This window comes from Manis pentadactyla, chromosome 12, assembly GCF_030020395.1.
Source record: "Manis pentadactyla isolate mManPen7 chromosome 12, mManPen7.hap1, whole genome shotgun sequence".
NCBI classification, from domain to species: Eukaryota; Metazoa; Chordata; class Mammalia; order Pholidota; family Manidae; genus Manis; species Manis pentadactyla.
In genome coordinates, this window is record NC_080030.1 from 18,745,148 (window position 1) to 18,770,777 (window position 25,630).

Below are 25,630 nucleotides of genomic sequence, written 5' to 3' on the forward strand. Positions count from 1 at the left end.
GCCGCGGGTTGGCCTGCACAGTTCCCCAGGGTGGATGGAGAGTTGCCTGCTAGAGGGGCAGGCTGGAGTGATGGGGGTTGCCTGCTAAGGATGTGTTCACCTCACACCCTTGCTGCGGGAATACTTGTGGAGGTCTGTGCGTCTGCCATGGGGTCTGTGGCCTGCTTGAAGGCATCTGCCACACCGTGTATTTCTCCATCTAGTGGCCTTGGGTTTACATACGTGGTCAGGTCATATGTGGTGGTGCTTGGTGGCCCACGTGTATCTCAGGGCCTCGAAATCTAGCCCTGCCGCTCACTGGCTTTGGGACCTGTACCAAACTGCCTGACCCACATACCATCCCAGAGCCTCAGTTTCCCCAGCTGGATGCAGGGGAAACTGCAAGGTGTGATGGGCCCCAGGTCAGCTGCAAGCAGTGAAAGGGGTAGGCTTTATTGTCGCTAGCCGGGCCAGCATGGTCTGTGTTCCTGGTGGGCGAACTGCATGCTTTAGTTCCTCCCAGTGCTTCCTGTGTGTAGAAGCAGTGCCCTTGTGCCAGCTTCCTGGCCAGCGCAGGTCTGGTGGACCAGCCCTTGAGCCTGGGAGAGCTAGGTCATTGCCCTCGATGGGCACTGTTTCCTTAGTCCACAGCCCAGTGGAACCCCAGGGTCTCAGCTGCACCGCTGGGCCCCTCCAGGCTCAGGGCCCCCCGGCCCGTGGGTGACGTGGAGCTGTGGGAGGCAGCTGGACCAGGACGTGCTCAGGGTTACCCTCCGTGTCCACCACTCGCAGGTGCAGAAGGCCCAGGAAGGCCTCAGGCGCGATGCTGGTCATGTGAAGCCTGTTGGCTCTGGATGGAAGAGGCAAGGTGGGGAGGGGGGAGGTGCAAGGGAAGGTGGCCACCACAGCTTACTAGGGCCCTCCCCTGTCCACCCGGCCACCCTTGGCGCACCTGAGGAAGAGGGCACGCAGGCACGGCGTGCTGAGGAAGGCTTCAGGACCGATGAGAATGATGCGGTTGCCCTGCAGGTGCAGCTCCTCTAGGGCCTCTGGCAGGTCGGGAGGCACGAAGGACAGTTCATTGTGGCTGAGGTCCAGCACCTGGGCAGGTGGGCAGAGATGGTGCATTGGTGGCCACAGGCCCTGGGCTATCCTCTCAGCCAAGCCCCAAACTGCTTCCTTCCTGGGCTCCCCTCCTCTGTGCCCAGCCCCATCCTCTGCCCTGTGTCTTTGACCCCCTTTGTGGCCTCCAAATTACAGAGGTAAACGGAGTGTCCTCTGGGGCAGACCCTATTCTAGGCGCAGGGGGCCTGGACAGACTGGGACCACCCACTGCAGGAGACACTGACTCAGTCATCCTTCTGTACAGGATTGTTTTTGCTTGCTTTCTCCCTAACTAGGAGGTTTGTGCCAGGGACCAGGAGCTATGCAAAGCATCCCCAGGGCCTGGGATGGCCCCTGGCACCCACAGATGTTCTAAATTCTGGAATCGATAGTGCTCAGAAGGAGCTAAGGCGTGGTGTTCACTGGGGAGGTGGAAAGGGTGGTCACGGAGGACCAGGTGTCAAGGACAGTGCAGCCAAATGTCAGAGGCTGGGTGTCTTAGGCACCTCCAGGGCCAGCCCACAGTGGAGTGTTGGCCACAGCTCTCTTTGTGGCATCTCAGGGCCTTGGGGAGGGACACTGGGCAGGCATGGAGGGGCTGTGGGGACAGTCAGTGAGGCTAACCAGCCGGCCCCTGACCTGGAGGGCCTGTAGCTCATGCCAGGTGCCGGGCCCAATGTCACCAACCCGGAGCCGGTTGTGTGCCAGGCTGAGCTCCCGCAGTTGGTCCAAGCCGGCCAGTGGCTCAGGCTCGAGGGCCCGTAGCTGGTTGCGTTGTAGCTGCAATGTGTGCAGGCCACTGGGCAGGCTACCAGGCAGCCGGGTCAGCTGGTTGCCAGCCAAGTTGAGGCTGCGCAGGGCACGCAGAGGGCAGAAGGCCCAGTGGTGCACACGGGCACTGGCTAGACGGTTGTAGGCCAGGTTGAGCTCAGCCAGGCCTGGTGTGGCAGCCAGATCATGGGCGCCCAGTGTGGCCACATGGTTGTGGGGCAGCACCAGGGCCTGCAGGCGGCGGGGCAGCATGGGAGGCACGCGGTCCAGCCCGTTGCTGTATAGGTGCAGTGTGTGCAAGCCCTGCAGTGGCCGTAGCGCCCCAGCAGGCAGCCCTGTTGTCCCCAGCTGGTTGTGCTGCAACAACAGGTAGCGCAGGCCCCGCGCCCCATGCAGCCGGGCCACCTCCACCCGCTGGATGCGATTGCGGCCCAGGTGCAGCACAGCCAGGGTGCGGGGCAGGCCGGTGGGCACCATGGCCAGCTGGTTGTAGGACAGATCCAGGTACTCGAGGCAGTGCAGCTTGCTGGCAGGAGAGAGAGGCCTGGCATCAGGCTGGGCAACCAGAGTCAGGGCCAGACAGATCTTGGGGCTGGGGGTTAAGGAGTGGTGCTGAGATACAAGCTGGAGATTCCATCTTGGGGCTGATGAGCTGAGAGATCTGAGTAGGAAGTAAACTTAGGGTGACCAGGGCAGATTCTGGCCTGAAGGTTGACCAGGACAGAGCTCTGCATCCAAGATCCTCATCTGGCAGCTGTGATGCTGGATGATAAAACCAGTGCAGGCTAGTCAGGAACATGGGCAGCTGCAGGTGCTCTCCCAAGCTGCACACACAGTAGGTGCTTCCAAATGAAGACTTGGATTTGAAGTCATACAGAGGAGGGGGACAGAGGGGTGGGGCCCCTGACTCTGAATCCTCTGAATCTATAGCCAGCAGAAGCCTGTCCCCCATCCTACCCTGTCCTGTCCCCCACCTGAAGGTGGTGGCGTCTAGGCCACTGTCCGTCAGCTGGTTGTGCTGAAGGTAGAGCTCACGGAGGTGGGTCTGGCGGCTCAGAGCTCCTCGGGGTACCTTGGAGATGAGGTTGTCCTGGGAAGTGGGAAGAGTGAGCTGGAGGATCAGGAGAGGGCAGCTGGGGGCCACGGAAAGCTCATGAGTGAGGGGGTGGCACGGCACCCGCTTTAGGAAAACCCACTCAGAGCGCGCTGGTCAGAGGCCTGTGCTGGTGGAATTCTGAGGAGGCGGAGGGGTGCCCTGGGAGAGAGGGGAAGGGGGGCACCTGCAGGTGGAGACGCTCCAATGAGGGTGGCAGGCTGGGAGGCACATAGCTGAGCTGGTTGCCGGAGAGGCTGAGGGTGACAACCGCCTCGGAGCCGTGGAAGGCATCAGGGGGCAGGCCCGCATTGCTCAGCTGGTTGTTGTGGAGGTACACAGACCTGCGGGGAGCCGGGCTCCGGCCACCAGCATGGCCCTGGCCCTCCCACCGTCCCCCTTTCCTGCCCCGCACCCCAGCTCAGGCCACCTTCAGGGCGCTCATGCATCTCTGCCTATCTGGAGTTCTTCAAACAGAGCAACCAGGGCCCTGCCTCCTGCCTCAGACACCCCCAGTGTAGGGCTCATGACCCCCCCTGGAACCCCTAGGGTGGGGAGTCACCCCAGGCATAGCTGAAGCTTGTGGGGGCTGGGCTGGGCTAGGGGCTACCTGAGCTCCGGCTTCTCCCCAAAGGTGAGTGGGAAAATTTCTGTCACTTGGTTGGCAGCTAGATCCACCACTCGAAGAGAGCGGGGCAGAAACTGGGGGGCCACAGAGAGCTGCAGGAACACAGCATCACTGGTTCTCGTGCCCCTGTGCCCCTGCAGCCCACGCTGTCCCCTCTGCTGTGTGACCTGGCAGCTTCACCCCTGCAGGGCCTGGCCTGGGCAAGCTCACCTTGTTGTGGGCCACGTAGATGTGCTGCAGCTGTGTGAGGGACTCAAAGGCCTCATCAGGCAGGCCTGGAAACGGGGTGGGTGGAGAGGGGACCCCGGCCAGCCCAAGTCGGAGGCAGGGGGAATCTGTGCTCCCCGCTGCTCCAGGCTCCTGGCCTGGGACTGGCAGAGGATCCTCCAGGCAGCCCTCCTCCCTAACCTCAAAAGCCACACAGCCCCCACCAGTCCCCTGAATTTCCATCCTGCTCAGCAAAGAGCAGTTCTGGGAACTGAACTGCAGAGCTGCCTGCAGACCAGGAGGGAGAGAGAGGGTCTGCCCCCCAACATCCCCCTCACCCTCTGAGGAGATGAGATTGTTGTAGAGATTGAGGGTCCGCAGGCTATCGAGGCGTGACAGCTCATTGTAGGGGAGCTCCTGGAGCTGGTTGTTCTGCCGGGGAGGTGGGGGGACAGGCGGGGAGACATTCACACCCCTGTCCCAATGGCCCAGAGCCCTCCATATGTGACCCCAAGCCCTGATTCTCAACTCCCAACAGCCTAAGCAAGCTCCAGCACCCCATCACCCCAGCGCTGGATCCCAAATCCCCAGCACCCCACAACAAAACCCAACCCCATTACCAAAAACACACTGATGCCCAACACCCCATCTGCCCCTGAAACCCACCACTCTCACCCCAAACAACCTTGTAACCACCAAAACGATGACCCCTAACACTCCAAAATCGCTTCCCACTCCAGTACCTGTGTCTGCACCTCCTCTTGCCTCTGGTACACAGATCCCAACCCTCTCGTCTAGGCCAGTGTCCATCAGTGCCAAGACCCACATGCCTGACTGGCTCTCTACCGCTGCACGTGGACACCACACCCCATCACGGTCAACCCCAGCCCGTCCCGCTCAGCCCCCACCCAGGGCCCACCTGCAGGGAGAGGTACTGAGCTGCCCTGGTGATGTTGTCCGGGAACACCTGCAGGTCCAGGCCACCGCAGTCCACCGTGTCTGGCTGGGGGCAGGAGCAGCGTGGGGGACAGGCCCGGGGTGTGGGCTGCGAGCTCTCCCCGAGGTGGGGAAAGGCGGCGTCCTCCATGCCGGGGGCGGGGGACCAGGGAAGCAACAGGACCAGCAGCAGGGGGCTTGGCCACTGGGAGCAGAAGGTGGGTGGTGGGTCCCCAGGCCCAGCACCCTGTCACCATCGTGACAAGAGCATCCCCATGGGGGAAGGGGCAGCAGGCTCCCTCCTGTCCCCACCTTACCATAGCCAGCCCCGGCTCTGCCTTCTTGCCCGAAATGTGGACCAGGGCTCCCTAATGGAAACCAGGCGATCACCTCCCGAAGCCGCTGCTGTGGCCGCCACTGCCCCCCATCTCCTGGCCACCCTCCCCCAAGCCTGTCCTCCCAGGGGCTCAGGGAAGCTGGTCCACCTCCTTCCCCGCCCTGGGGAGGGCGGGCAGATGCTGGACTGGGTGGCGAGGGCAGGCCAGCCCGTCCTCCTCCATCTTCCCCGCCCCCCAACCACCCTAGTTCTGCTTGCGTAACTTTGGCCAGCCTGGGGCCGGGCCACGGGAGCAAGGAATGTTTGGGGGAAAGCTGAGATTCGCTCTGTCTGGTATTTGGGCCAACCACAGGAGTAGGGGTGCGAGCAGAGGGGTGAGGGACACTTCAGGACACAGAAGGGTCCCCAAAGAACTGGAGCTGGCAGTGTGGGCTCAGGGCAGGCCTGGGTTCAGCCTGCCAGCCCAGGACCCAGCCTCAGGGCTCTTAGCTGGGTCTGCCATCTGGGCACCACCCCCCCCGCCCCCCCCGCCCCCCCCCCCCCCGTTCCCCTACACCACCAGCTGGCCTCACTGGCGAGCCAGGCTCCCTCCCTCCCAAGTGGCCACAGCTGCAGCCCAAAAAGGAGGAAATGCCACATATTGAGGCAGCAGCCCTGTGTTTAAAGATGAGCGCTCAATGCCGGCCTGCCTGGACTTGATCCTGGACCCTGCTGCCTCTCCAGGCCTTTGTGAAGTGGGGGCACTGCTGTCTCACCTGCTAGGAGGGGCATAAGGATGAAAGGAGATACTGCGTACAAGGTGGGAAAGACAGTGCTGGGCACATCCCAGGCCCTCAACACCAGGGCAGGGCTGGGGCAGGGAAGCCAGTCTCTGCCCTAGGTTCCATTCCCCAAGATATTCCACTTCCTGGAGGGTGACTTCAGGCAAGTTGTTTTCCTGACCAAATCTCAGCTTTCCCACACATAACATGGAGATGACAGAAGACCCTCTCCTCAAAGGGCTGTCATGGGGCAAACCAGGTAGTGGATGGGAAGTTCTATCTGCTTGGGAGTGGTTAAGCCTATGCACTGCACAAAGGGTGTGAAGGTGGTTGGGGGGCGTCTCCCAGACGCAGAGCTTGAGATGAGGATTAAGTACATTTGTCTCAGAGAAAGCAGCTGTAGGGGAGCAGGGAATTAATGGAGGGAAGGAGGGGAGCAGTCAATAATTGATGAATGATTATATTCAGATGGTTAGTCATTCTCGTTATCAAGCAAGTTCCCTTGGCAGCTGGGGCTGTCCTCCTAGGGGAGGCTGGAGGTTTGTGTAAGACCCCTGTCTCAGAGTTGTCCCACCTGAAGGGTGAGGGACTGTGTTTACTGCTTGAGGGCTGCCCCCCAGGAATCTGAATTGTCTGGCACTTTGGGTAAAGCAGACTCCAACCCCAAAGAGATATGGGTGTCTGGTGGCGAGGCCTGAGGGGGGCAGGCCCTGGAGAATACCTGTTACAGCCATGGGGACATGGCAGTGAAGTACATCAGGTGAGCAGGATGAAAAGACCAAGATGTGAGACAATGATGGATAGAGGATATCTGTAGTATCAATCCCCCTTCCACAGAGGAGGCAACTTAAAGCCAGAGAGGTGGTCATGTGTTTGTATTTCCCAGGACTGTGTTGCCTTGTGAAGGGCTTCCCCAGACCCTCTCGGGCTGCAGATAACAAGAGACCTGATCCCAAGTTCTCCATGCAAGACTGACAGCCACTAGTTTGGCATTGTGCAGAGGCCCCTCAGTCTCCCTAGCAGAGTAAAGGGGCCAGCCCAGGGAGCCAGTGAACTACTACACCGATCCTAGCCCTGGGGAAGCAGCAATGAGAACCAAGGTGTTTGAGTTTCTGACAGGCCTCTTCCAGTTGTAAAAGATGGAGAACCCAAACCAAAGTAACGAATGCAAACCAGGGCATTTATTAACTCATGAAGGGACATGTTGTGGGAGGATCCTTCAGGCATAGCTGGATCTAGGAGCTCAAATGATGTCCTCAGCAATTTGGTCTCATACACAGCCCCCAACAGATACATACAAGGACATTACCTATTTGAGTGAAATTCTCTCTTGCCCTGGATCTCATGTAGCTTACTTCATGTCACTTCCTCACCAGGGGCCTGAATTCCCCGGCACTTGGAAGCCCTCACCAGATCCCCCATCAGAAGCAACATTTTTGTCTCCCCTTCTGTGATACAATTAATCATAAGTAATACATATTTGGTCACTCATATGACCAAATATGTATTTCCCAGGTATATTGGTCTTCATCCACAGTTCCTGAAAACACTGCAGTCTTAAAGATGAAACAGGTATTTTGTCCTGTTAATGAAGACTTTTGGACCTCACCCAAGGGCAGGGGCTGGAGGCTGAATCAGCCAAGGGCCAATTTACTCAATAATGGCTATGCGATGAAGTCCTCACAAAAACCCCAGAGAACTCTGTTCTGCATTTGTTTGGCTCTGATTAGCTTAGTCTTGCTTCTCAGTTGGGGAGATCTTCCATGCCTGGGGAAACTGAATACCTACACATGCCACTGAGCCAGGTCCCAAGCTCCACAAGGATAGGAGCTTCTTTATTTGGGACCTTGGCCTTTGTCTGCATCTGGCTGTTAACTCATATCCTTTATGGTATCCTTTATGAAGTGAGTAAACTTAAGTGTTTTCCTGAGTTCTGTGAGCCGCTCTAGCAAATTAATCGAACCTGAGGGAGAGGTCATGGGAACCTCCAATCTTTAGCTGGAAGGTCAGAAGCACAGGGAAATGCCTGGGGCTGGCGACCGGCATCTGGAGTGGGGGGTGGAGGGCAGTGTTGTAGGACAGAGTCCTTAGCCTGGGGAATCTGGCGCTGTCTCCTCCAGGAAGATAGCCTCAGAATTGAGTCCTCTGACACCCTGCTGTTTGAGAATTGCTTGGTGTTATGTGTGGGAAGACCTGCTCCCACATACTTACACGGGTCCGGGAACCTGAATGGAGTTCTACTACTATTACTGCTGTGTATAATATTGTTATTGTTATACATATATGTAGGCAAGAAATACACCATAGCATTTGGTGTTGGAGGAGAGGGTGTAAGTCCAGGGAGAGGAAATCCCGGAGCAAAATACCTCTAAAAACCGAAATCAGTCCAAGGGAGAAATAAAGTTTAAAATCCCTTTATTGCTTACAAGCTGCAGTCCCGAGTTGTTTCTATTTCCTGCTCCAGCAAAAGAAAACTGCCCTTCTCCTCACCTCTCAGGTACAGAAAAACCCTCCATTGCCCAGGTAATTACCCAGTGACAAGGAGATGACCTTCTTCCACCCCTGAGGATATGCACATGCCCTAAATAAACCCAGGCGAGATATTCTGGAAATGTTACAATTTTACCCACAGGGAATTACACCTTCCCTGCCTTATTTTTTCTTTCTGGAATTTCTCACATCATGATCTCAATATTTGCCCATTGTCCATTTTCCCTTCCCCCCACTGAGAAGGTGGGCACTTGGCCAATGTCACTGCTGTCCCCCAGCACGTAGAACAGTGCCTAACACATCCCAGGTGATTAATAAACATGCATTGTGTGAGCTAATGAAAAAATCCCGTAAGAGGGGAATAGATTAAAAAAATATATATATATGTCCTATTAAAGTAATAGAGAACCAGGTCTGGGATACAGAAGCGGCTCCATCTGCATATACTGTTTAGTTTCCTGGGGCAGTCATAGTCAAAGACCCCAAACTGGGTGGCTTAAAATGACATAAAGGTATTCATTTCAGAAATCCAAAAGGTATTCATTTCAGAAATCCAAATTATTTATTCGGACTTGTGAATGTTAGAAGTCCAAAGTCAAGGTGGTTCCTTCCGGAGGCTTCTTCCCTGCTTTGTTTCCAGCCTTTGATGGTTACTGGCAATTGATCACAATCCGGGGCTTAAGGAAGCATCACTGAAATCTCTACCTCAGTTTCCCTATGGCCTTGTCCTCTGTGTGTGTCTATGTATCTGTGTTTCTCTTCTTCTGTCTCTTATAAGGACACTGGTCATTGGATTTAGGCCACCGGATTAATCCATCTTAATCTTATCACAAAATCTTTAATTACATCTTTTTTCTAAATAAGGTTAAAAATCACATGTTCTGCGGGTTTAAGACATCAACATATCTTTTTGTGGGTCGCCATTCAAACCATTACATGGCTCAGTGTGAGTAGAGCTTATTTGCAAGAAAAAAAGTTACAGAGCAAGGCTAATAATTTAATAATTTTCGTAAGTTAAAGAAGATACTGGCTGTCTCTGGGGGAAGAACTGGGCGGCTAGGGCCTGCCACCATCTATCCTTGCATAGCTGTTGAATTAAAACAATGTTACTGAGTTATCCATGAACGAGAATATTTAAAGTGAAATGAGCCAAAACTCATTGTGCCAAAACCTAACATGTATGCACCCGCAAAACCATCACCATGGTTATGATAGTGAACATTTCTCTCTCTCCTGCAGGTGTACTTCTGCCCCTTCATCCCTCCCTTTGAACCTGCCTGGGTGGACCTTTGTGAGTAATGCAATCAACAGAATTTGGTAGCTGTAATATGATGCCATTTCTGAGCCTCTTCATAAAAGGTGACACAGTTCACTCTGGTTCTCTCTCATGATGTTTACTCTTGGAACCCAGCTGCCATGCTGTGAGGAAGCTGGAAACACTTGGACAGACTGTTCTGTTCTGTTCTAGCAACAGCCCCAGCTGAGGTCCCGCTACTGGCCAGCATATGAAGCAAGAGGAAGCCTTCAAGGTGACTTTGTCCCCAGACACCATCTGACCGTAGCTGCATGAGAGACTCCACGTGCGAACCACCCAGCTGAGCCCAGTCAACCCTTAGAACCATGAGAGAGAATAATACTAAATGATTACTATTGTTTTACACTGCTGCATTAGGGTGTGTTTATTATACAACAGTGAATGATGGACCCACAGTATTTTCCATTAGGATAGGTGGAGCTGGGGCTCAGGAGAGTGTGATAAGGGGTTCCCCTGCATGGTTTCCTTCATTCTGGTTAAGGAGGTCACTGGCTGAAAGGGCCTGAGGCTGCCAGGAGGTGGCTCTCCCAAGACTTGGGGTCTGCAAGAGGGATTGGAACCTTTTGTCCAATTGACTTGGCCCCAGTCAGCTCCTCCCTGGTCTCCCCACATCAGAAAATGGCACCACTATCCACCCAGGCTCCAAAGCCATCCTCAACTCCCTTCTTGCCTCTACCCCAATAGCCAGTCCGTGAGTGTGTGACCCACTGGCTCTGAACATGGCCGCTTTTGTCCATCTGCATTCAACTGCCTGGATTCCAGCCACCATCACCTCCTCCTCTGGCCTCCCTGAGGCCATTCTTGCTGCCACCCGCTGTCCCCTAAACCAAACCACCCGTAATACTTGCCTCCCAACTCTTTTAAAAATGTTTCATTTTGAAATAATTTCAATGCACAGAAGATTTGTGCTATGGATGGAATGTTTGTGTCACCCTCCCCCCAACACCCCCACGCAGTCCCTATATTGAAGTCCTAACTCTCAGTGGGATGGTATCAGGAGGTGCGGCCGTTCGCTGGCAATTGAATAGGATCAGTGCTCTTATAAGAAGACACCAGAGCTTTCTCTCTCCCTGTGTGTGTGTCTCTCAGTCGTGTGAGGGTACAGCAAGGAGGCAGCCTTCTACAAGCCAAGAAGCAGGCCCTCACCAGACACCAAATCTGCCAGGGTCTTGATCTCGGAATTCCCAGCCTCCCTCCAGACCTGTGAGAAATAAGTGTTTATTGTAAATCCACCTAGTTTGTAGTTCTGCCATTTTCGTCGCAGCAGCCTGAACAGACTAAGACATTTTTATGGAGATGATGCAGAGAGTTCTGGCTGACCCCTCACCCAACTGCCCCAAATGTCACATGTTGTACAACCACAGCAGGTCTGTCACAGCTAACAGGTGAACCCTGGCGCAATACCATTCCCTAAACTACACTCTGCATTAGAATTTCATCAGTTTTCCCTTTGATGTCCTGACCTGCAGGATCCCATCCAGAATATCTCAATGCATTTCTTTGTCATGCCTCCTACAACTCCCCTAATCTGCCAGTTTCTTGGTCTTTTTTGTTTTTTATTTCTCACAACCTTGACCTTCTGAAGTGTTCTAGTCAGATCTTTCGTAAAATGTTCCTCAATTTAGGACAAACATATGATGTTTTCTCATGAAACAGATTGAGGTGATGGGTTTGGGGGACGATACCAGAAACAAAACTGTGTCCTCATCACGTCAAATCAGGGGGCCATGCGTGTGACTGATCACTGTGATGATAAACTGGGCCTCTTAGTTGAGGTGGTGTCTGCCAGGTTTCTCCACTGTCAGCTTAATTTTTCCCTTTCCATACTTTATTCCTTAGGAACAAGACAGTAGATCCAGCCCATACCCAACAAGGGGAATTAACTTCCACCTTTTGGAGGGAGGTGGACATATACTTAAAATCTGGGGTATATAATCTGTGGACATATACTTAAAAACTGCCAGTAATTCATAAATATTTTAAGAGAGATACTTTTAGGGTGGGCGAATGTCCTATTCTTCTTAAAGTTTCATTCACTTATTTTCATATCAGTGGTCGATCTTGCCTGCTGCAATTATTACTGTGGTATTTCCCTGATGGTGATTTTCTATTTCCCTCATTCCTTCTACATTTATTAATTGGATATCTTCTATTGGGAAGATTGGTCTCTCCCCACCGCCTTTATTTATTCAATCATTATTTATACCAGGATGCACTCCAGGGTGTTTAATTCTTTGGACCACAATTATTTTTTAAATCTCATATCAGATTCCATCATCTTCTACTCAAAACCTTTCCTTTATGCTTAAGAGTAAACTCCAAGTGTCTTCCTTACCTACATGCCCCATACACTCTCTACCTGTTTCCAGTCCTTGTCTATTTTCTTTGCATACTTTTCCCCTTGCTTATTCCTGATCTGGCCCAGCTGGCCTTTTTGTAGTCTCTCACTCATGCCACCCTCATGTCCCTGAAGCCTTTGTCTTTGCTGGAGTATCCCTCCTCCTCACCTTTACAGGGCCCTTCCCTGCCCTGTCTAATCAGGCTTCTTCCTTCCCCCAGATATTGAATCCTACTTGGAATTAGATAACAGAAATTTATTTCCTTGTTTATCATCTGTCTTGTTCACTGCCACATCCCCAGCTTGCAACACAGTAGGTGCTCAGTAAATATTTGTATAAATGAATGTGTGAGGCTGGAAGAATACAGAGAATGAAGTCCTGATCACATCTGAGGGATATATGTGCTAGGTACTCAGCGCTACACTGTAAGCCTCAGTTTCATCATGTGTAAAATGAAGGTAATAAACGGACCTATCTCTAAAACTGTGGGGAAGATTGAATGAACTAACATGAGTGAAGATGATACTCAGCAGATAGTCGACAATGTTACTGTCATCTACAAAGCGGGCATGATAGAGACCTGCCACATAGAATTGTTGGCTAAGCACGTGCTCAGATCCGTATCTGGTGCACATAAAGCACTGTATTAGTGACTGTTACTATCATTTCATCACGATTGTTATCAGTGTCATAATCTCACCAGGCCGTCCCCCACCCCATCTGAAGGATCTCTTAGTAGAATATCATCATTTTTTTGCAAATCCCCTTTCTTGGCCCAGCCTGCTGCCCCCGGGATGCTTGCCAGGCCTCCGCGCACCTGAACTGGACGCCCACATCCCTGGATGGGGATTCCGGCCATTAGAGACCACAGGCTCCCACCGCCCCGCCCACGATCCTGGACCGCCTGCGGTTTCCATAGAAACCCACCAGCCACAGGGGGGCGTGATGCCGCCGAGATGGACAAAGCCTTTCACCTATCCGGTCAAAGTTATCTCGGCGTGGGGCGCAAACGGGGCCTCTGACAGGTGCGTCCTTGTGGGAAGGCGGGAATACGGCGGGCTCTTTCTTTTCTGCCAATCAAGGGCTGAGGTGGCTGTGATGGACAGGCGTAGAGGGAAGAGGCCCCGAGTGAGGGCTTTCACCCAATCGGCTGGCCGCAGTGCCAAGAAAGGGCCAATGAGGCGGCAGCGGGGGTGGGGCGAAGAGGCCGGTTGCTCCGGAAGTGGAGGGAGGGGGTGAAAATGGCGCCCAGCTCGAAATCGGAGCGGAACAGCGGGGCCGGGAGCGGCGGTGGCGGCCCCGGGGGTGCCGGGGGGAAGCGGGCAGCGGGGCGGCGGCGGGAGCACGTCCTCAAGCAGCTGGAGCGAGTTAAGGTGAGGCCTGGAGTCTGGGAGGAGCACGCTGGAGGGTGGGGAGAAGGGACGAGAGAGGCGAGGGAGGGAGGGTGTTCGCGGGGTGAGAGGTTGGGGGCGGAGCCCCGGTGGGGGGGCTCGGTTGAAGGAGGCTGGGCGGGACCCCGGGAGGGGGGTGGGATGGAGGGGCTGGGGGCGGAGTCCCGAGGAGGGGGCCTGGATGGAGGCGCTGGGGGCGAGGCCCCGAGAAGGGGGCTTGAATGGAGAGGTCCTTCGTGGCCCCTGGAGGAATAAGGAGGAAGGGGGTGATCCAGGGTCTGGCTCATTTTTCAAAACCCTGCTCCCGTGGCCCCTCCGTTGTGGAGCCTTCTCAACCCCTTCGGCAGAGCCCCTGCTGCCGGCTGTGCGCTTCCCCTGCATGGTGTTCCTCTCTCTGCCCCGACTGACCACACCGGCGCTGGGAGTTCCTGTACCTGAGTCGGCCTCCCCTGTTGAACGGGAGGGAGCTCCCTGTGGAAGGCCTGGTCTTGCCGCTCAGACTGGGAACTAGCTGCCCGAGCAGGGCTCTATCTCCCCATACAGTAAACCCCCAGTGTGCCAGTATCTTTACCCTGTCAGTTTTGGGAGCTCTGGGAAGGCAGGCATAAGAATCTGCTGTCAGGTCAGCAGCGATCTAGGTAGGACTGTGTCTCCGTGGATAGGGAGAGCGTCTTCTCCATTAGGTTGGGAACTCGAGGCAGGGCTGTTCTCTTTCAGACTGGAGCTCCTTGGGCAGGGACGGTTTCCGCCCTCAGCCTGGTTGCTCCCTATGTTGGGCCGTGGCTCCGCCTTTAGCTTGGAAGCTCCCTGGACAGGGATGGTGCCTTGCCTGTCAGCCTGGGGGGACAGGGCTGTTCTCTCAGACTGGACTCTCTTGAGGGGCAGGACTGGGTAACAGGACCCAGGTGCTCTGATTCCCTAAGCTTCCAGCCTGTGCCTGCCTGTCTCCCTAAATCCTTGAAGTTTTTGAGATAAGGGAGTCAGCTGGAAGGTGGCTATGTAAATTGAGAAGGGAGAATTGTCCAGGGATTGGAATGTCACTGGGCAGTCCCACCTTCTGCCTGTTTGAACTGGGCTCAAGCTGAGGCCAGGGCTGTCCTGAAGGGCCCGAGAACCCCATGTGTAGGCTAGCGGGTTGAGGACAGGTGAGTGTGGTTTGTTAAGCCCCAATCCCAGCCCAGCCTTCTTAGCGGTAGGTGACACCCACAGCACAGTGCTCCGTGAGAAAGCCTTCAGGAAGGCAGCCAGGTGGTGCAGAGTGGCTGGGGTGACCGGGGAACCTTCCTGGGGGAGGTGAGGCCAGTGCTGGTCCTTAGAGACTGAGGTCTTGGGTAAGAGGGACCCTGAGGCTGAAGAAGCCTGGGGCTGGGAGGCGGCATGGGTCCTAGGTCCCTGGAGAGGGAGGCTCAAGTAAGTAAGGTCCAACCAGTCCATCTTCCCAGCCATTCCCACCTTCTCGAGCTTGGACCACCCTTAATGCCCACCCACTGTTAGGGTTGGCAGGGAGTGGGCCTCTGTGGCCTGGCTGGATCCCAGGGTGCTGTTCTGCTTTGGGCGAGGGGACTGGGGGGCGCAGTAGGCAACCTCCGCCGATGGTGCCTCAAGAGCCCCCGGCCGCTCCTTCCCCAGATCAGTGGGCAGCTCTCCCCTCGCCTCTTCCGGAAGCTACCGCCCAGGGTCTGTGTCTCCCTCAAGAACATTGTGGATGAGGACTTCCTCTACGCAGGGTGAGGCTGGGGCCAGGTGGGGGGTGGCTGTGCAGGGGGTGGTGGGCTGGCCCTGACTTGGTGGCCCTGCCCTCCTGACCCTGCAGGCACATCTTCCTGGGCTTCTCCAAGTGTGGCCGGTATGTGCTGTCGTATACCAGCAGCAGCGGGGATGATGACTTCTCCTTCTACATCTACCACCTGTACTGGTGGGAGTTCAACGTCCACAGCAAGCTCAAGCTGGTAGGGCCAGGGCCAGGCTGGGCCATCCCTTCTGCGGGGTGGCTCGGCCAGGTCATGGCACTCCTCTGAGCCTCAGATTCCTGGTCCGTAAAAAGGAGAGCACATACTTGTGGGGTCATTGTCAACACGCTGTGTTAGCTTGAACCATATGAAATTACCGTTTTCAGAGTTGAAAGTAGGTAGATAGCGGTGATTTCATGTGGTTCGACTCGGCATATACAACCCATAGAACATTGCAGGCTCAGGCCAGGTGGGACCTGGCTTTGTTGGGACCAAGCAGGCTGCCAACCCTGCTCTATCCCTGACCTTGACTCCCCACGCCCCCACCCCAGGAGATGAGTGCGGTTACCCCAGTTTACACATGAGCTCAGAGTGGTGACTAGGTTTCAGGGTGATCAGGATGGATTGGGCTTGGAGCCCATGTTCTGGCTGAGTCCCTTCTGTTGGGGCAAGGCTCCCATTGGTGTCCCTGTTCTGGGCCTGGCCTCCCTGTTTCTCCCCTTGGGAGGGGCACCTCCCCAGCCTGTCCTCAAGAAGGGACTTGGGACTCCCTGGCCTGAGCCATCCCCAGGGTGGTTCTCCTTCCTGCCCCGCACTGTGCAGCTTTGGGTGGACTCCCCCTGGGCCCTGCACTGACCCGAAACGCACTGCTCAGGTCCGGCAGGTCCGGCTCTTCCAGGACGAGGAGATCTACAGCGACCTGTATCTGACTGTGTGTGAGTGGCCCAGCGATGCCTCCAAGGTCATCGTCTTTGGCTTCAAGTGAGACCTGGGATGGGGAGTCTGCGGGCGTGGGGGTGGGGGTGCACAGGCCAGGCTGCTGAGGGTGTGCCGGCCCCCAGCACCCGCTCAGCCAACGGGATGCTCATGAACATGATGATGATGAGTGACGAGAACCACAGGGACATCTATGTCAGCACCGTGGCAGTGCCACCGCCAGGCCACTGTGCTGCCTGCCGGGAAGCCAGCCGGGCCCATCCAGGTGAGGGGCTGGGGGCCTCAGGCTGCGGGCCGCCTGCCTCCTTGCCCCGGGGCCTCGAGTGAGCCCGTGTGGCATGTGTCGTTGCAGGCGACCCAAGCGCTCAGTGCCTGCAGCACGGCTTCATGCTGCACACCAAGTACCAGGTGGTTTACCCCTTCCCCACCTTCCAGCCTGCCTTCCAGCTCAAGAAGGACCAGGTGGTGCTGCTCAACACCAGCTACTCCCTGGTGGCCTGCGCTGTCTCAGTCCACTCGGCAGGTAGGTCCCCAGCCAACGAAAGCGCAGCATGCAGGGTCCCCCTCAGGGCCTGTGATCTGCCGACACCGAAGTCGGTGGCAGCCCTCCCAAGTCGGTCCTGTCACTGCCTCACATTACAGAAGAGGGTGAAGACCCCCGTCCATGGTCACACAGTAGGAAGTGGGAATGTGAGTGCAAACTCAGCCACGCGTGCTTGTGCTGCTCACCAGGACTGCCCACAGGGCAGGGATGTTCTGTATCTGTAGTGTTCACTACAGCTGCTGCCAGTAGCCACCTGAAAGCATGAAAGCAGCTAGTGTGATTGAGTTTTAAAATTTTATCTAACTTTAGTTACATTTAATAGGCACATGTGGCCAGAGGCCACCATGCTGGACCGCACAGTGCTCCTTTCTCTTAAAAGAGAAACGCTAAGCAAACATTTCAGGGAGTGGTTGGCAGACAGAGGGCTGTCTTACATCTTTGGTGATTGGAGAAATGCTAACGAACGAACAAGGTGACGTCCCTTGACAAGAGTGTGGCAGATGTTGAGAAGCAGAGTAGTGCCACTGGGTGGTGGGGACAGGGTCCTGGGGCAACAGTGTGACCTTGGCCTGGCAGCCGTGTGCATGGGCATGTTCTGGGCAGCCTGGCGTCCATCCCTGGGGATCCCTCAGATCAGCAGGCCCAGTGAGTGCTTCAGCATGCATGTCCATAGAGTGTGCCTTTAAGATGTGCTCAAATGCAAGACAAAACACAGGAGGTCTATAAGCAAATACGGATGTGGTTTATTTGTAAATTAAAAATAGGTTCCAATTTTGCAAGAACCCAGTCAAATAAAAAGATACCTGCTCGCTACTATGAAATGTGTATTGCTCAGGCCACACAGCAGCAAGGGTTAGGGTGCCGTGGCCCCAGGCCCATCCAGAGGCTTCCTGCCTGTGACAGTGTAGGCAGGGCTCTGCCCTTTGCCTGGCCATGAGCCCCCAGAGAGCCGGGCCTAGAGAGGCCTACTGCCTCCTGCCCTCTCAGACAGCGGTCCCATTCAGAAGGCCCACAAGGGACAGGATTCAGCCCTGTGCCCACAGCCTGGGGGAAGGGCACCATCGTCCATGTCTAATGCTCATCTCATCGTAGGAGGATATTTACAAGATGGAGGGTTTTGATTCAGCCATTTTCCACAGTCAGTGGCCCTCCCCCGGAAGCGCCTCCACTCTGGCGGATAGCACTGCGTCGGCAACGTGTATTATCTTGTGTGTGACCTTGGACAAGTTTCTGTCTGAGCCTTGGTCCTGAGTCTCTGAACCAGGAGGGCATTCCCCCCCATCCCAGGGTGGCTTGTGGGGAGTCTGAAGGAGGTCGTACAGGCACAGGCCAGGTCTGCCATGGTACTGCTTGGTAAACACGTTGGGGTTGTCTGTGTTGACCCCGCATTCCCCTGAGGGGGTCTGGCCCCTAGTCGGGCAGAGGTAGAGGCCCAGGATTTGGTCAGTCTCTGCCTCAGCCAGTCTGGCTTGATGTGGGGAGGACAGAGGGCTGTATCTGTGTTGCAGACTCTCGAACTCATTTGTGTGGTTGTCATCTGTTGTCACCATAGATTGTCAGCTCCCCAAGGGCAGGGATTTTTGTCTGTTTTGTCCATTCCTGTGTTTTCAGTGTTGGTATACAGCAGGTGCTCAGGAATAAGGTTTGAACAGAAGTGTGTTTATGCTCTTGGGTGTGTGCACGTGTGTGAGAAAGGTCTTGTTCCCTTCGGGTGATTCAGACTGATCTCTCAGCATAGGTATGTGTGTCTCCTAGAAGGGTCTACTCAGGAAACATTTCTACGAATTACCCCCCAGGGCAGTGAGGGAGGTTGGGAGATTGTCCTAGTCTTGAACTCTTACTGACCTCTCTTCCCATCTCCATTGCCTTTTTTGTTCCAGGCGACAGCAACTTCTGCCAAATTCTATATGATCACACTTCCTACCCCCCAGCCCCTCCCAGCCCACCTGGGCCCCGGAGTCCAGAGGTGCCCCCTGCTCTCCCCAGTGTCTGCCCTGAGGTGGCCCCAGCCCAGTCCCCCGGAGCCCTTGAGCCCTCACCTGCCATCGCCAAAGCCAAGGAATTTGTGGCTGACATCTTCCGCAGGGCCAAAGAGGCCAAGGGTGGGACCTTGGAGGAAGCCCGGCCACCCCCCTGTCCAGGGCCTTCAGGCAGCCACTGCCGCCTGTCCTCTGAGCCCCTAGCCCCAGGTGGGGAGGTGGTGCCCCGGGATAGCCCCTCTGCAGCGGAGGCACTGGCTCCTGAGCCCGGCTACGTGAACTACACGAAGCTGTATTATGTGCTGGGGTCTGGTGAAGGGACAGAACCAGAGGATGGTGAGTGGGGAGCCTGCCACTGGGTAGGACCCCAGGTGTGGGAGGCTGGCCCCAAGGGGGCCGCCAGGCCTTCCACCACCCCTTCCCCTACTTGCTGCCCCTCAGAGTTCGAGGATGACAAGATCTCCCTGCCCTTTGTGGTGACTGATCTCCGTGGACACAACCTGCGGCCCATGAGGGAGCGGGCTGCCGCCCAGGTTGGTGCCAGCAACAGGCCTCGGCGGCCCCTGGGGATCCGCAGGGGTGGGAGTTGGTGCAGCCCCCCCTGCCCCTCTGCCTACCGCCCACAGGGTCAGTACCTGACAGTGGAGCAGCTCACACTAGACTTCGAATACGTCATCAATGAGGTCATTCGACACGATGCCACCTGGGGCCACCAATTCTGTTCCTTCAGTGACTATGACATCGTCATCCTGGAGGTGGGCCCAGGGGTGGGACAGGCAGGCCCAGGGCCTTCCCATTCTGGGGGTCACTCAGTAGCGTTCACCATCCACCCCCCAGGTCTGCCCAGAAACCAACCAGGTCCTCATCAACATCGGCCTGCTGCTCCTGGCGTTCCCGTCCCCCACGGAGGAGGGCCAGCTCCGGTGAGTGGGCAGGGGCCCTGCTCTCATCCTCACCCCGCAGGCTATGCTCAAGGCCCTGGAGTTGGGATGTGAGGAGACTGCCCCTGCCCCCAGAACCTGCATGGGGTGCTCCATTACTGCTTCAAAGACTAAAGCCCCTTGGGGTAGACTGGGTCCCAGCTCAGGGATCCTTTCTCCTGCTCCCCACCCCTCTGCAGACCAAAGACCTATCACACCAGCCTCAAGGTAGCATGGGACCTCAACACAGGCACCTTTGTGACAGTCAGCGTGGGTGAGCTCACTGAAGTCAAAGGGCAGACCAGGTGAGGCAGGGCTGGGGGGCAGGCCCAGGGACAGGGCAGGTGGGGTGGCAGGGTAATGAGCCCTCACCCCATTGTCCTCAGTGGCAGTGTCTGGAGCTCATACCGCAAGAGCTGCGTGGACATGGTCATGAAGTGGCTGGTGCCTGAGAGCAGTGGCCGCTACGTTAACAGGATGACCAATGAGGCATTGCACAAAGGTGGGCCTGTGACCTGGTGACTGTCAGGACTGAGGGCCTCATCCTGGGGCCAGGCCAGGCCAGGCCCGGCTTCCAAAGTGTTGCTGAACAGATGAGCATGCTGGCATGCTAGTAGATTCCGTGAGGGGAGGGCGGGCCAAGCTAGCCCAAGGGTCAGCTCAGAGAGGGCCTGGCAAGTGTGGCATCCGGGGCCCCCAGCTAGTCATCCATTCATTCAGCAGACCTTTAGCATGTGGCTGCAGGTGGGAGCCAGAGGTGACTCAGCAGTAGCCCTGCCTTCTGGAATCTGGGTCCAAATTAAGTCAGGGAAAGAGGCAGCTCTCTGCACCCCCACCCACACCCAGGCTGGTCCCAGAGACTGCATGGCTGTGTCTTGACCCTTCCCTGCAGGGTGTTCACTGAAGGTTCTGGCAGACAGCGAACGATACACATGGATTGTGCTGTGAGGGCCCGGCCACCCTGGACACTGACTCCAACTACCTCCGCGGCCTGGGAGTTGGCTGCCTTCTGGGCAGCCTCTTTCTAGCTGGCTGGCCGACCGATGACCGGCACTAGTGTTAGGCTGTGGGAAAGGGGCTGGTCTGGGCAGCCTCTGTTGGCCTGAGAGTCTGGATGCTTCTTATTTATGCCTATTTAAGTTGGGAAGGGGCAGAGGGAAGGAGACCCTTGCCCCACCAGCCTCACGTGCCCGCCTTCATCCTGCACTGGGCACAGGCCCTCGCTCTTTGCGCATTTGTCCTTTTCCTCGGCTACAAGTGCCGACATTGCCCCCCCCCCAAGGTCAAATGGACCCCATTCCCCTGCCCTGGCTGCCTCCAGCCTTCCCCTCCAGAGGTTGCAAACCTTACGGGCACCCCTTCACCCCCACTTGTCATTCTTCAAGTAATAAATGTTTTATTTCTGAACCTCACCGAGTTCCCTTCACTGCCACACAGGGCCCAGCCGGAGCCCCCCAGCCCCAATGCCCAGCCAGTCAGCAATAGCCAAATATCACAGCGGAATTTATTGTTTTAAGAAAGACTACAAAAAGGTAGAAAACAGTTCGGCACACTAGACTACCACAAATGTGGACGCTTTCACCGCCAGGAAAGGGGAGGCCCCAGGGGGTGGGGAAGGGGGAGTGGCAGACCACCTCCAAAGCTGTAGCACGCGGAGCACACAAAATACTGATTTTTATACAATAGGTCAGATTTTTTTTTTGCTTTTTTCTTGGTTTTTGCCATAAACATCTATCTCACAGGTTGAAAACACTTGAGAAAACCGGAACAGATAAGGCCATGATGGTTGGAAAAAAACCCAACAAGTTACCAGCTCCGCTTTGGCGGGGCACACAAATCGCACAATAGTCATGTGGGGGGTGGCAGTCGCACAGCACGGAGGAGAAGCACGTCTCCAGGAAGAGTAGGAGTGCAGAGGTTCCATTACAAACCAGAGGCTGGGAGGGCCCGAGATGCCGGGGGTCTTGGATCAGAGGGAGTGGAGCACCCAGTCCTGCCTGAGCAAGCATGGGCACTTCAACCCCCTGCTGCCTGCAGCAGGCCCGTCGAGTTTCCGCATGTGGCCAGCCTGCTGCTCTTTGGAAGCTGGAGGTGGTACCCCCTGCCGCCCTCCTGGAGCCAGGCGGGGCAGTGTCTCCCTCTAGGGCTTCGGGGCAAGGGAGGGCCCAACTCTGGAGAAGATGCGACACCCACGGCTTTAATTGCACTTATACCAAGGAAGGGGAAGCAGTGGGGTTGCTGGGGTAGGGGGCCCGGGGCTGCTGACTGGGGTAGTTCCCAGGTGATGCCCACCTGGGGCTCAGGGCTGGGCCCAGGGCAGGCTGTGCAAAGCCAGCGAGCTGAATAAGTTAACAGTTCTGCAGGGGAGGGGGCCTGCCCGCCTGCCCCCTGGGGTGGCCAGAGGGTGGGGTTGGTGGGGGGGAGAGGCTGCAGCCTTGGGGCCTAGGGGCCGAGCTGGCTGCCCCAAACGGCAGCTGGGCAAGGCGGCGGGTTCCTTAAGGCACGTCTTTTGGGTCAGAGTTTGCAGCTGCGGCTCCGCGCGGCCCTGGGATTGTGCCGGCCCCGTCGGGGCTGGGACCCCCAAGCCTTCCCCGCCTCGGAGGCCCCCTCCCCGCCCTGGCCGAGGCCGGGGCGGTGACAACGAAGCCACGGAAGCTGCGAGGGGCCCTGGCGTGGAGGGGCGGCGAGGGCGGGGCTGGGGAGGCTCAGCTGGAGGGCAGCGCCTGCACGAAGAGGCCGCGCGTGTCAGTCCGCGCCAACTTGGCCGGCGGCTCCAGGGCCTCCATGTCCTGCGGCAGCTCGTCCTCGCTGTCCTCCTCCTCCTCCTCCTCCTCGTCTGCGCACACGGACCGGGCCCGGCTCAGCGCGGGGCGGGGGGGCTTCCCCACCCCGTCCCCTTGTCCGCCACCCCGGACCCGGGCCCTGCGTGGGGTCGCGCCCCGCTCACCTTTGTCGGGGTCTAGGGGGTTCAGTGAGGTGGCCAGGTTGGCGAACTGCAAAGAGTAAAGAAGAGGGGTGAGAGTCTCGCCGAGGGGCGTCCCGCCCGCCGCCCCCTCGCCCCGCCGGGCGCACCTCGCCCATGACGGCGATGGGGGTCTCGCCCTTGGCCTGAGCCACGCGGTGCTCGATCAGATAGTACATGTACTCATCGTAGAGCAGCCGGATGAGGTGGAAGGAACCGAAGCTGGCGGCGCTGCGCAGGGTTAGGTCCCGGATCACCATGGAGCTGGGAGCGGGGGCGGAGAGGAGGCCATCAGGGCCGGCCTCACCCTTCGCCCCTCCACGCCGCTAGGACCCCAGCAACCACGTTTGGCCCCGCCCGCCGCCTGCAGAACCTCCGCCTTCAGAAAAGGGGAGCTGCTCCCCGCGGCAGGGCAGGGCTTTCTCCAGTCCCACCCTTGCCGAACAGGCGGGGCCCTCCCCTAGTCCCCGCCCACCTCAAGGCGTGGTCCTCCCTAGCTCCGCCCGTTTCGGGGAGGTGGAGCCTCTTCTTGTCCTAACAGGGCCTGCTACCGGATGGGACGGGCCTTCCCGGGCCACGCCCCTGAAGGAGGGGCCTCCCCAGGCCCTTCCGGCCCCCGACAGGCCCCCGCGCACCTGTAGAAGGACCACTTGAGGAGGAAGAGCTTGGCTGCTTTGGGGAAGCCGGCGCTGCCCTGGTAGGGCTTGAGCACCTGGCTCACGACGCCGTCCAGCCAGGCTGCCCACTGCTCCAGTGAGTTCTGCTGCTGCAGGGTCACCTTGAAGTCCTGCTCCAGCCGCTGCACCACGCGGTCTTCGCAGCGGCACACCCACGAGGCCTGCTCCTGGGGCACAGAGGGTGGCGGGCGCCTGCGGCTCAGCCGCCGCCTCGGGGCCTCCCCCGCTGCCAGGCCTCCCGAAGCTCACCAGCCGGGCCCCGCGCTCACCTGCACGTTGGCGAAGTCCACGCGGTTGAGGTCGCTTAGCATCTGGTTGATCTGCGCGGTGTTCTGCAGAACGGCACGTGCCGCCTGCGCCAAGTGGTTGAGCGACGTGTAGCGCCTCAGGGTCTGCGCGAAGGCGCCAGCCGCTGCCACCTGCGGGGCCGGGGTTTATAGCTTCTGTGGAACCCAACCCCGCTGTCCTGCGCCCCACCCACATAACTCTCTGAGCCAGTTTCTCTCCCCTAAAAGGGTGGGGTGTCCTGCCACCCAAAGTGTGGGTCAAAAGAGCAATGTGCCTGGACAGCATTATTTGTTTTAATAAAGGGACACAATAGAAAATCTCGGAAGGCACTGCCCATAAAGGGGCTTGTTTCCATAAACGTTTGTTTCATTTTTGGATTGTTATTCCCTTGAACATTATCTCCAAGGGTGGTTTTGTTCATCCCGGTCATTGCTGCGCCGTGGTGTTGAGAACCATGCTGGCCCACAGTAGGTGCTTAGTAAATGCGTGTTGAATAAATGAATGTGTCAGTCTTGCCAGTTCTGAAGACTTCCCCCCTGGATCCAGCTTCTGCTCTCCACAGGCCAGACCCCAGCCCTGTGTCCAGCGCACCCAGAGGTGAGTCTTCAGACATCTAGTTCTGTTTAGCTGTCTTGTTAGCATTTTAAGGACCAAGCCCCCCACCCCGCTTTCTACTTTTTTTCTCTCTCTGAAGACCAAGCATATGCCATCTAATTGCTCACATGTAAGTAGAGAGCGAATATGCAGCAGAGGGCTTCTGCTCTGCTTCCTTATAGATGTAGCTTTTCTTTTATTTTAAGATTTTATCTATCTCTGAACACCTAAGGCACTTTCTACTGAAGCTATATGAAGAAAACCACTTCAAGTTTGCATTTGGTTTTTATTTTTTTAAGATGCTGTGTTGTTGCATATAAAAATACCACAAAGGGGTTGTTTCAGAAGTGGGCCCCTGAGGAAGTCGCTTTGGAAGGACAACGCCCAGTCTTACCCCAAAGGGGGACAGATCGTCAGGGCAAATCTTACTGTCTCTGTCGGGCAGAGATCCTAAGACCCCAGCCTGAGGGCAGAGCCGCCCGTCAGTTCCCCGCCCCGCAAAGGCCTTGCCCCTCCCCTCGCTCGTGCCCCGCCCCCTCACCTTCACTCGCAGCATCTCCTCGGGGATGTTCACCATGGCGTGGGTGAGCCAGCTCTCCAGGCTCTTGGCAAAGTTCCGGATTGCTTGGGTCAAGGCACCTGTGCGCGACAGTGGGGGCTGATCAGGACTGAGGTGGTGCGGGGTTGTGAGCAGTGGATGCGGGTGGCCCTGCACTCACTGGGGATGGGCCGCAGCACATCCGGGATGAGGATCTCTACCAGGCCCTGGTACAGCACGTTGTCACAGTGCTTGGTCCACTGCAGCACAGGCTCGAACTTGGAGAGGAGCACCAGGCTGGCCTTGGGCAGCCGCTTCTCAGCCTCGTCATGCCTGTGGGTACCCACCCGGCCCCAGAGTCAGGCAGTTCCCTGCCTCCCACAGACTCCAAAAGTTGGGCTGTCACAGGCCCCAATGCCCCCAGGGTGAGCTGGAGGAATGGCTTGATGGGGCACACCATCCCACACACTGAGCATCAGTCACACTGATATACTCCCCCACTCTGCAGGGCAGGTCAGAAGGTAGTGTGCACCCCACAAACAGCCGGAGTCAGGCAGGCACCCCCCTCCCATGATGCCTAAGGTCCAGTCACCCCAGCCCTCAGTGCTGACTTTCACGGTGCTCCCCCTGCCCCGCGGGACTCACACAGCCAGTGGTGGTGCCTCACCGGGCTGGCTGAGGTTGTACCTCCAGAAAGTTTTCCACAGCGTCTCCACCAAGGTGAACTGCAGGTTCACCATGACGTCAACAACAGCCTGTTGGGGAGGCCAGATGCTCAGGGGGGTGGTGGCCAGCGCAGCCCTCCCTTGCTCCTGCCCTCCAGCCTGCCCAGCAGCCTTACCTCACAGTGTTCCCGGTACAGGACCTGGAAGGCTTTGATGTCTCCAGGCCCGAGGCCCTCAGGCAGCACTTTGCCTTGGAGGTCAAGCTCTGAAAAGTCAGGGAGGCTCCTCGAGGCATCTGGGGGGCAGGAGGAGACACCATGAGACCCTTTGACCCCAGCCTGTCTGCCTGCCCCCTTCAAGCCTCTCCTTGGGATCCCATTAACTTGACACCAATTTCCTACCAGGGAGGTGTCCCCCATGTGTATACTGGGGGATGATAAGGCTCA

The 25,630-nt window shown here is 56.9% G+C and overlaps 3 protein-coding genes across 12 annotated transcripts in view; 1 reads left to right on the top strand and 2 right to left on the bottom strand.

Annotated features, from left to right (window-relative positions):
• Positions 1-92: 92 nt before the first annotated feature.
• On the bottom strand, positions 93-5,336 carry PODNL1 (podocan like 1). 6 transcript variants are annotated; one of them, XM_036879101.2, is made up of 10 exons: positions 5,036-5,336; positions 4,702-4,923; positions 4,121-4,214; positions 3,786-3,850; positions 3,558-3,667; positions 3,135-3,291; positions 2,829-2,944; positions 1,771-2,515; positions 932-1,080; positions 93-829 (listed from the first exon to the last, which is right to left on the bottom strand). In XM_036879101.2, the coding sequence occupies exons 1-10, from the start codon at positions 5,036-5,038 to the stop codon at positions 679-681; spliced, it is 1,812 nt and encodes a 603-aa protein (XP_036734996.2). In that variant the 5' UTR covers positions 5,039-5,336; the 3' UTR covers positions 93-678. The 6 variants fall into 6 exon arrangements, with proteins under 6 accessions (XP_036734996.2, XP_057346167.1, XP_036734984.2 ...); XM_057490184.1 differs by having other exon boundaries at positions 1,723-2,515; positions 4,702-4,785; positions 5,036-5,308; XM_036879089.2 differs by having other exon boundaries at positions 1,723-2,515; positions 5,036-5,305.
• Positions 5,337-13,177: 7,841 nt separating this feature from the next.
• DCAF15 (DDB1 and CUL4 associated factor 15) lies at positions 13,178-20,872 on the top strand. Its single transcript, XM_036879063.2, has 13 exons — positions 13,178-13,333; positions 14,981-15,078; positions 15,165-15,300; positions 15,956-16,062; positions 16,143-16,282; positions 16,370-16,540; positions 18,442-18,876; positions 18,982-19,073; positions 19,167-19,295; positions 19,378-19,463; positions 19,661-19,765; positions 19,847-19,962; positions 20,353-20,872. The coding sequence occupies exons 1-13, from the start codon at positions 13,202-13,204 to the stop codon at positions 20,406-20,408; spliced, it is 1,803 nt and encodes a 600-aa protein (XP_036734958.1). The 5' UTR covers positions 13,178-13,201; the 3' UTR covers positions 20,409-20,872.
• Positions 20,873-20,944: 72 nt separating this feature from the next.
• Positions 20,945-25,630, bottom strand: part of RFX1 (regulatory factor X1) — a 29,693-nt gene continuing 25,007 nt past the window's right edge. For 4 of the 5 annotated variants that reach the window (XM_057490163.1, XM_057490165.1, XM_036878801.2 and 1 more), the window contains 9 exons: positions 25,361-25,479; positions 25,165-25,274; positions 24,701-24,852; positions 24,523-24,620; positions 23,369-23,518; positions 23,058-23,266; positions 22,533-22,686; positions 22,408-22,453; positions 20,945-22,296 (listed from right to left, as the gene is read on the bottom strand). In XM_057490163.1, coding sequence (XP_057346146.1) covers positions 22,166-22,296; positions 22,408-22,453; positions 22,533-22,686; positions 23,058-23,266; positions 23,369-23,518; positions 24,523-24,620; positions 24,701-24,852; positions 25,165-25,274; positions 25,361-25,479 — 1,169 coding nt within the window. In that variant the 3' untranslated portion in view covers positions 20,945-22,165. The remainder of the gene's footprint in view (positions 22,297-22,407; positions 22,454-22,532; positions 22,687-23,057; positions 23,267-23,368; positions 23,519-24,522; positions 24,621-24,700; positions 24,853-25,164; positions 25,275-25,360; positions 25,480-25,630) is intronic. The other variant, XM_057490164.1, reaches the window with a different exon arrangement.

What these genes read in the sequence shown, in the direction of transcription:
- DCAF15 (XM_036879063.2), top strand. Translation starts at nt 13,202, where the DNA reads ATGGCGCCCAGCTCGAAATCGGAGCGGAACAGCGGGGCCGGGAGCGGC. An exon ending in TCCACAGCAAGCTCAAGCTG is followed by an intron (nt 15,301 to 15,955) that starts GTAGGGCCAGGG and finishes CGCACTGCTCAG; the next exon opens with GTCCGGCAGGTCCGGCTCTT. An exon ending in ATGACATCGTCATCCTGGAG is followed by an intron (nt 19,296 to 19,377) that starts GTGGGCCCAGGG and finishes TCCACCCCCCAG; the next exon opens with GTCTGCCCAGAAACCAACCA.
- PODNL1 (XM_036879089.2), bottom strand. An exon ending in GGGGAGAAGCCGGAGCTCAG is followed by an intron (nt 3,292 to 3,557) that starts GTAGCCCCTAGC and finishes GGCTCCCCGCAG; the next exon opens with GTCTGTGTACCTCCACAACA. An exon ending in CTGCGTGCCCTCTTCCTCAG is followed by an intron (nt 830 to 931) that starts GTGCGCCAAGGG and finishes TCTTCCATCCAG; the next exon opens with AGCCAACAGGCTTCACATGA.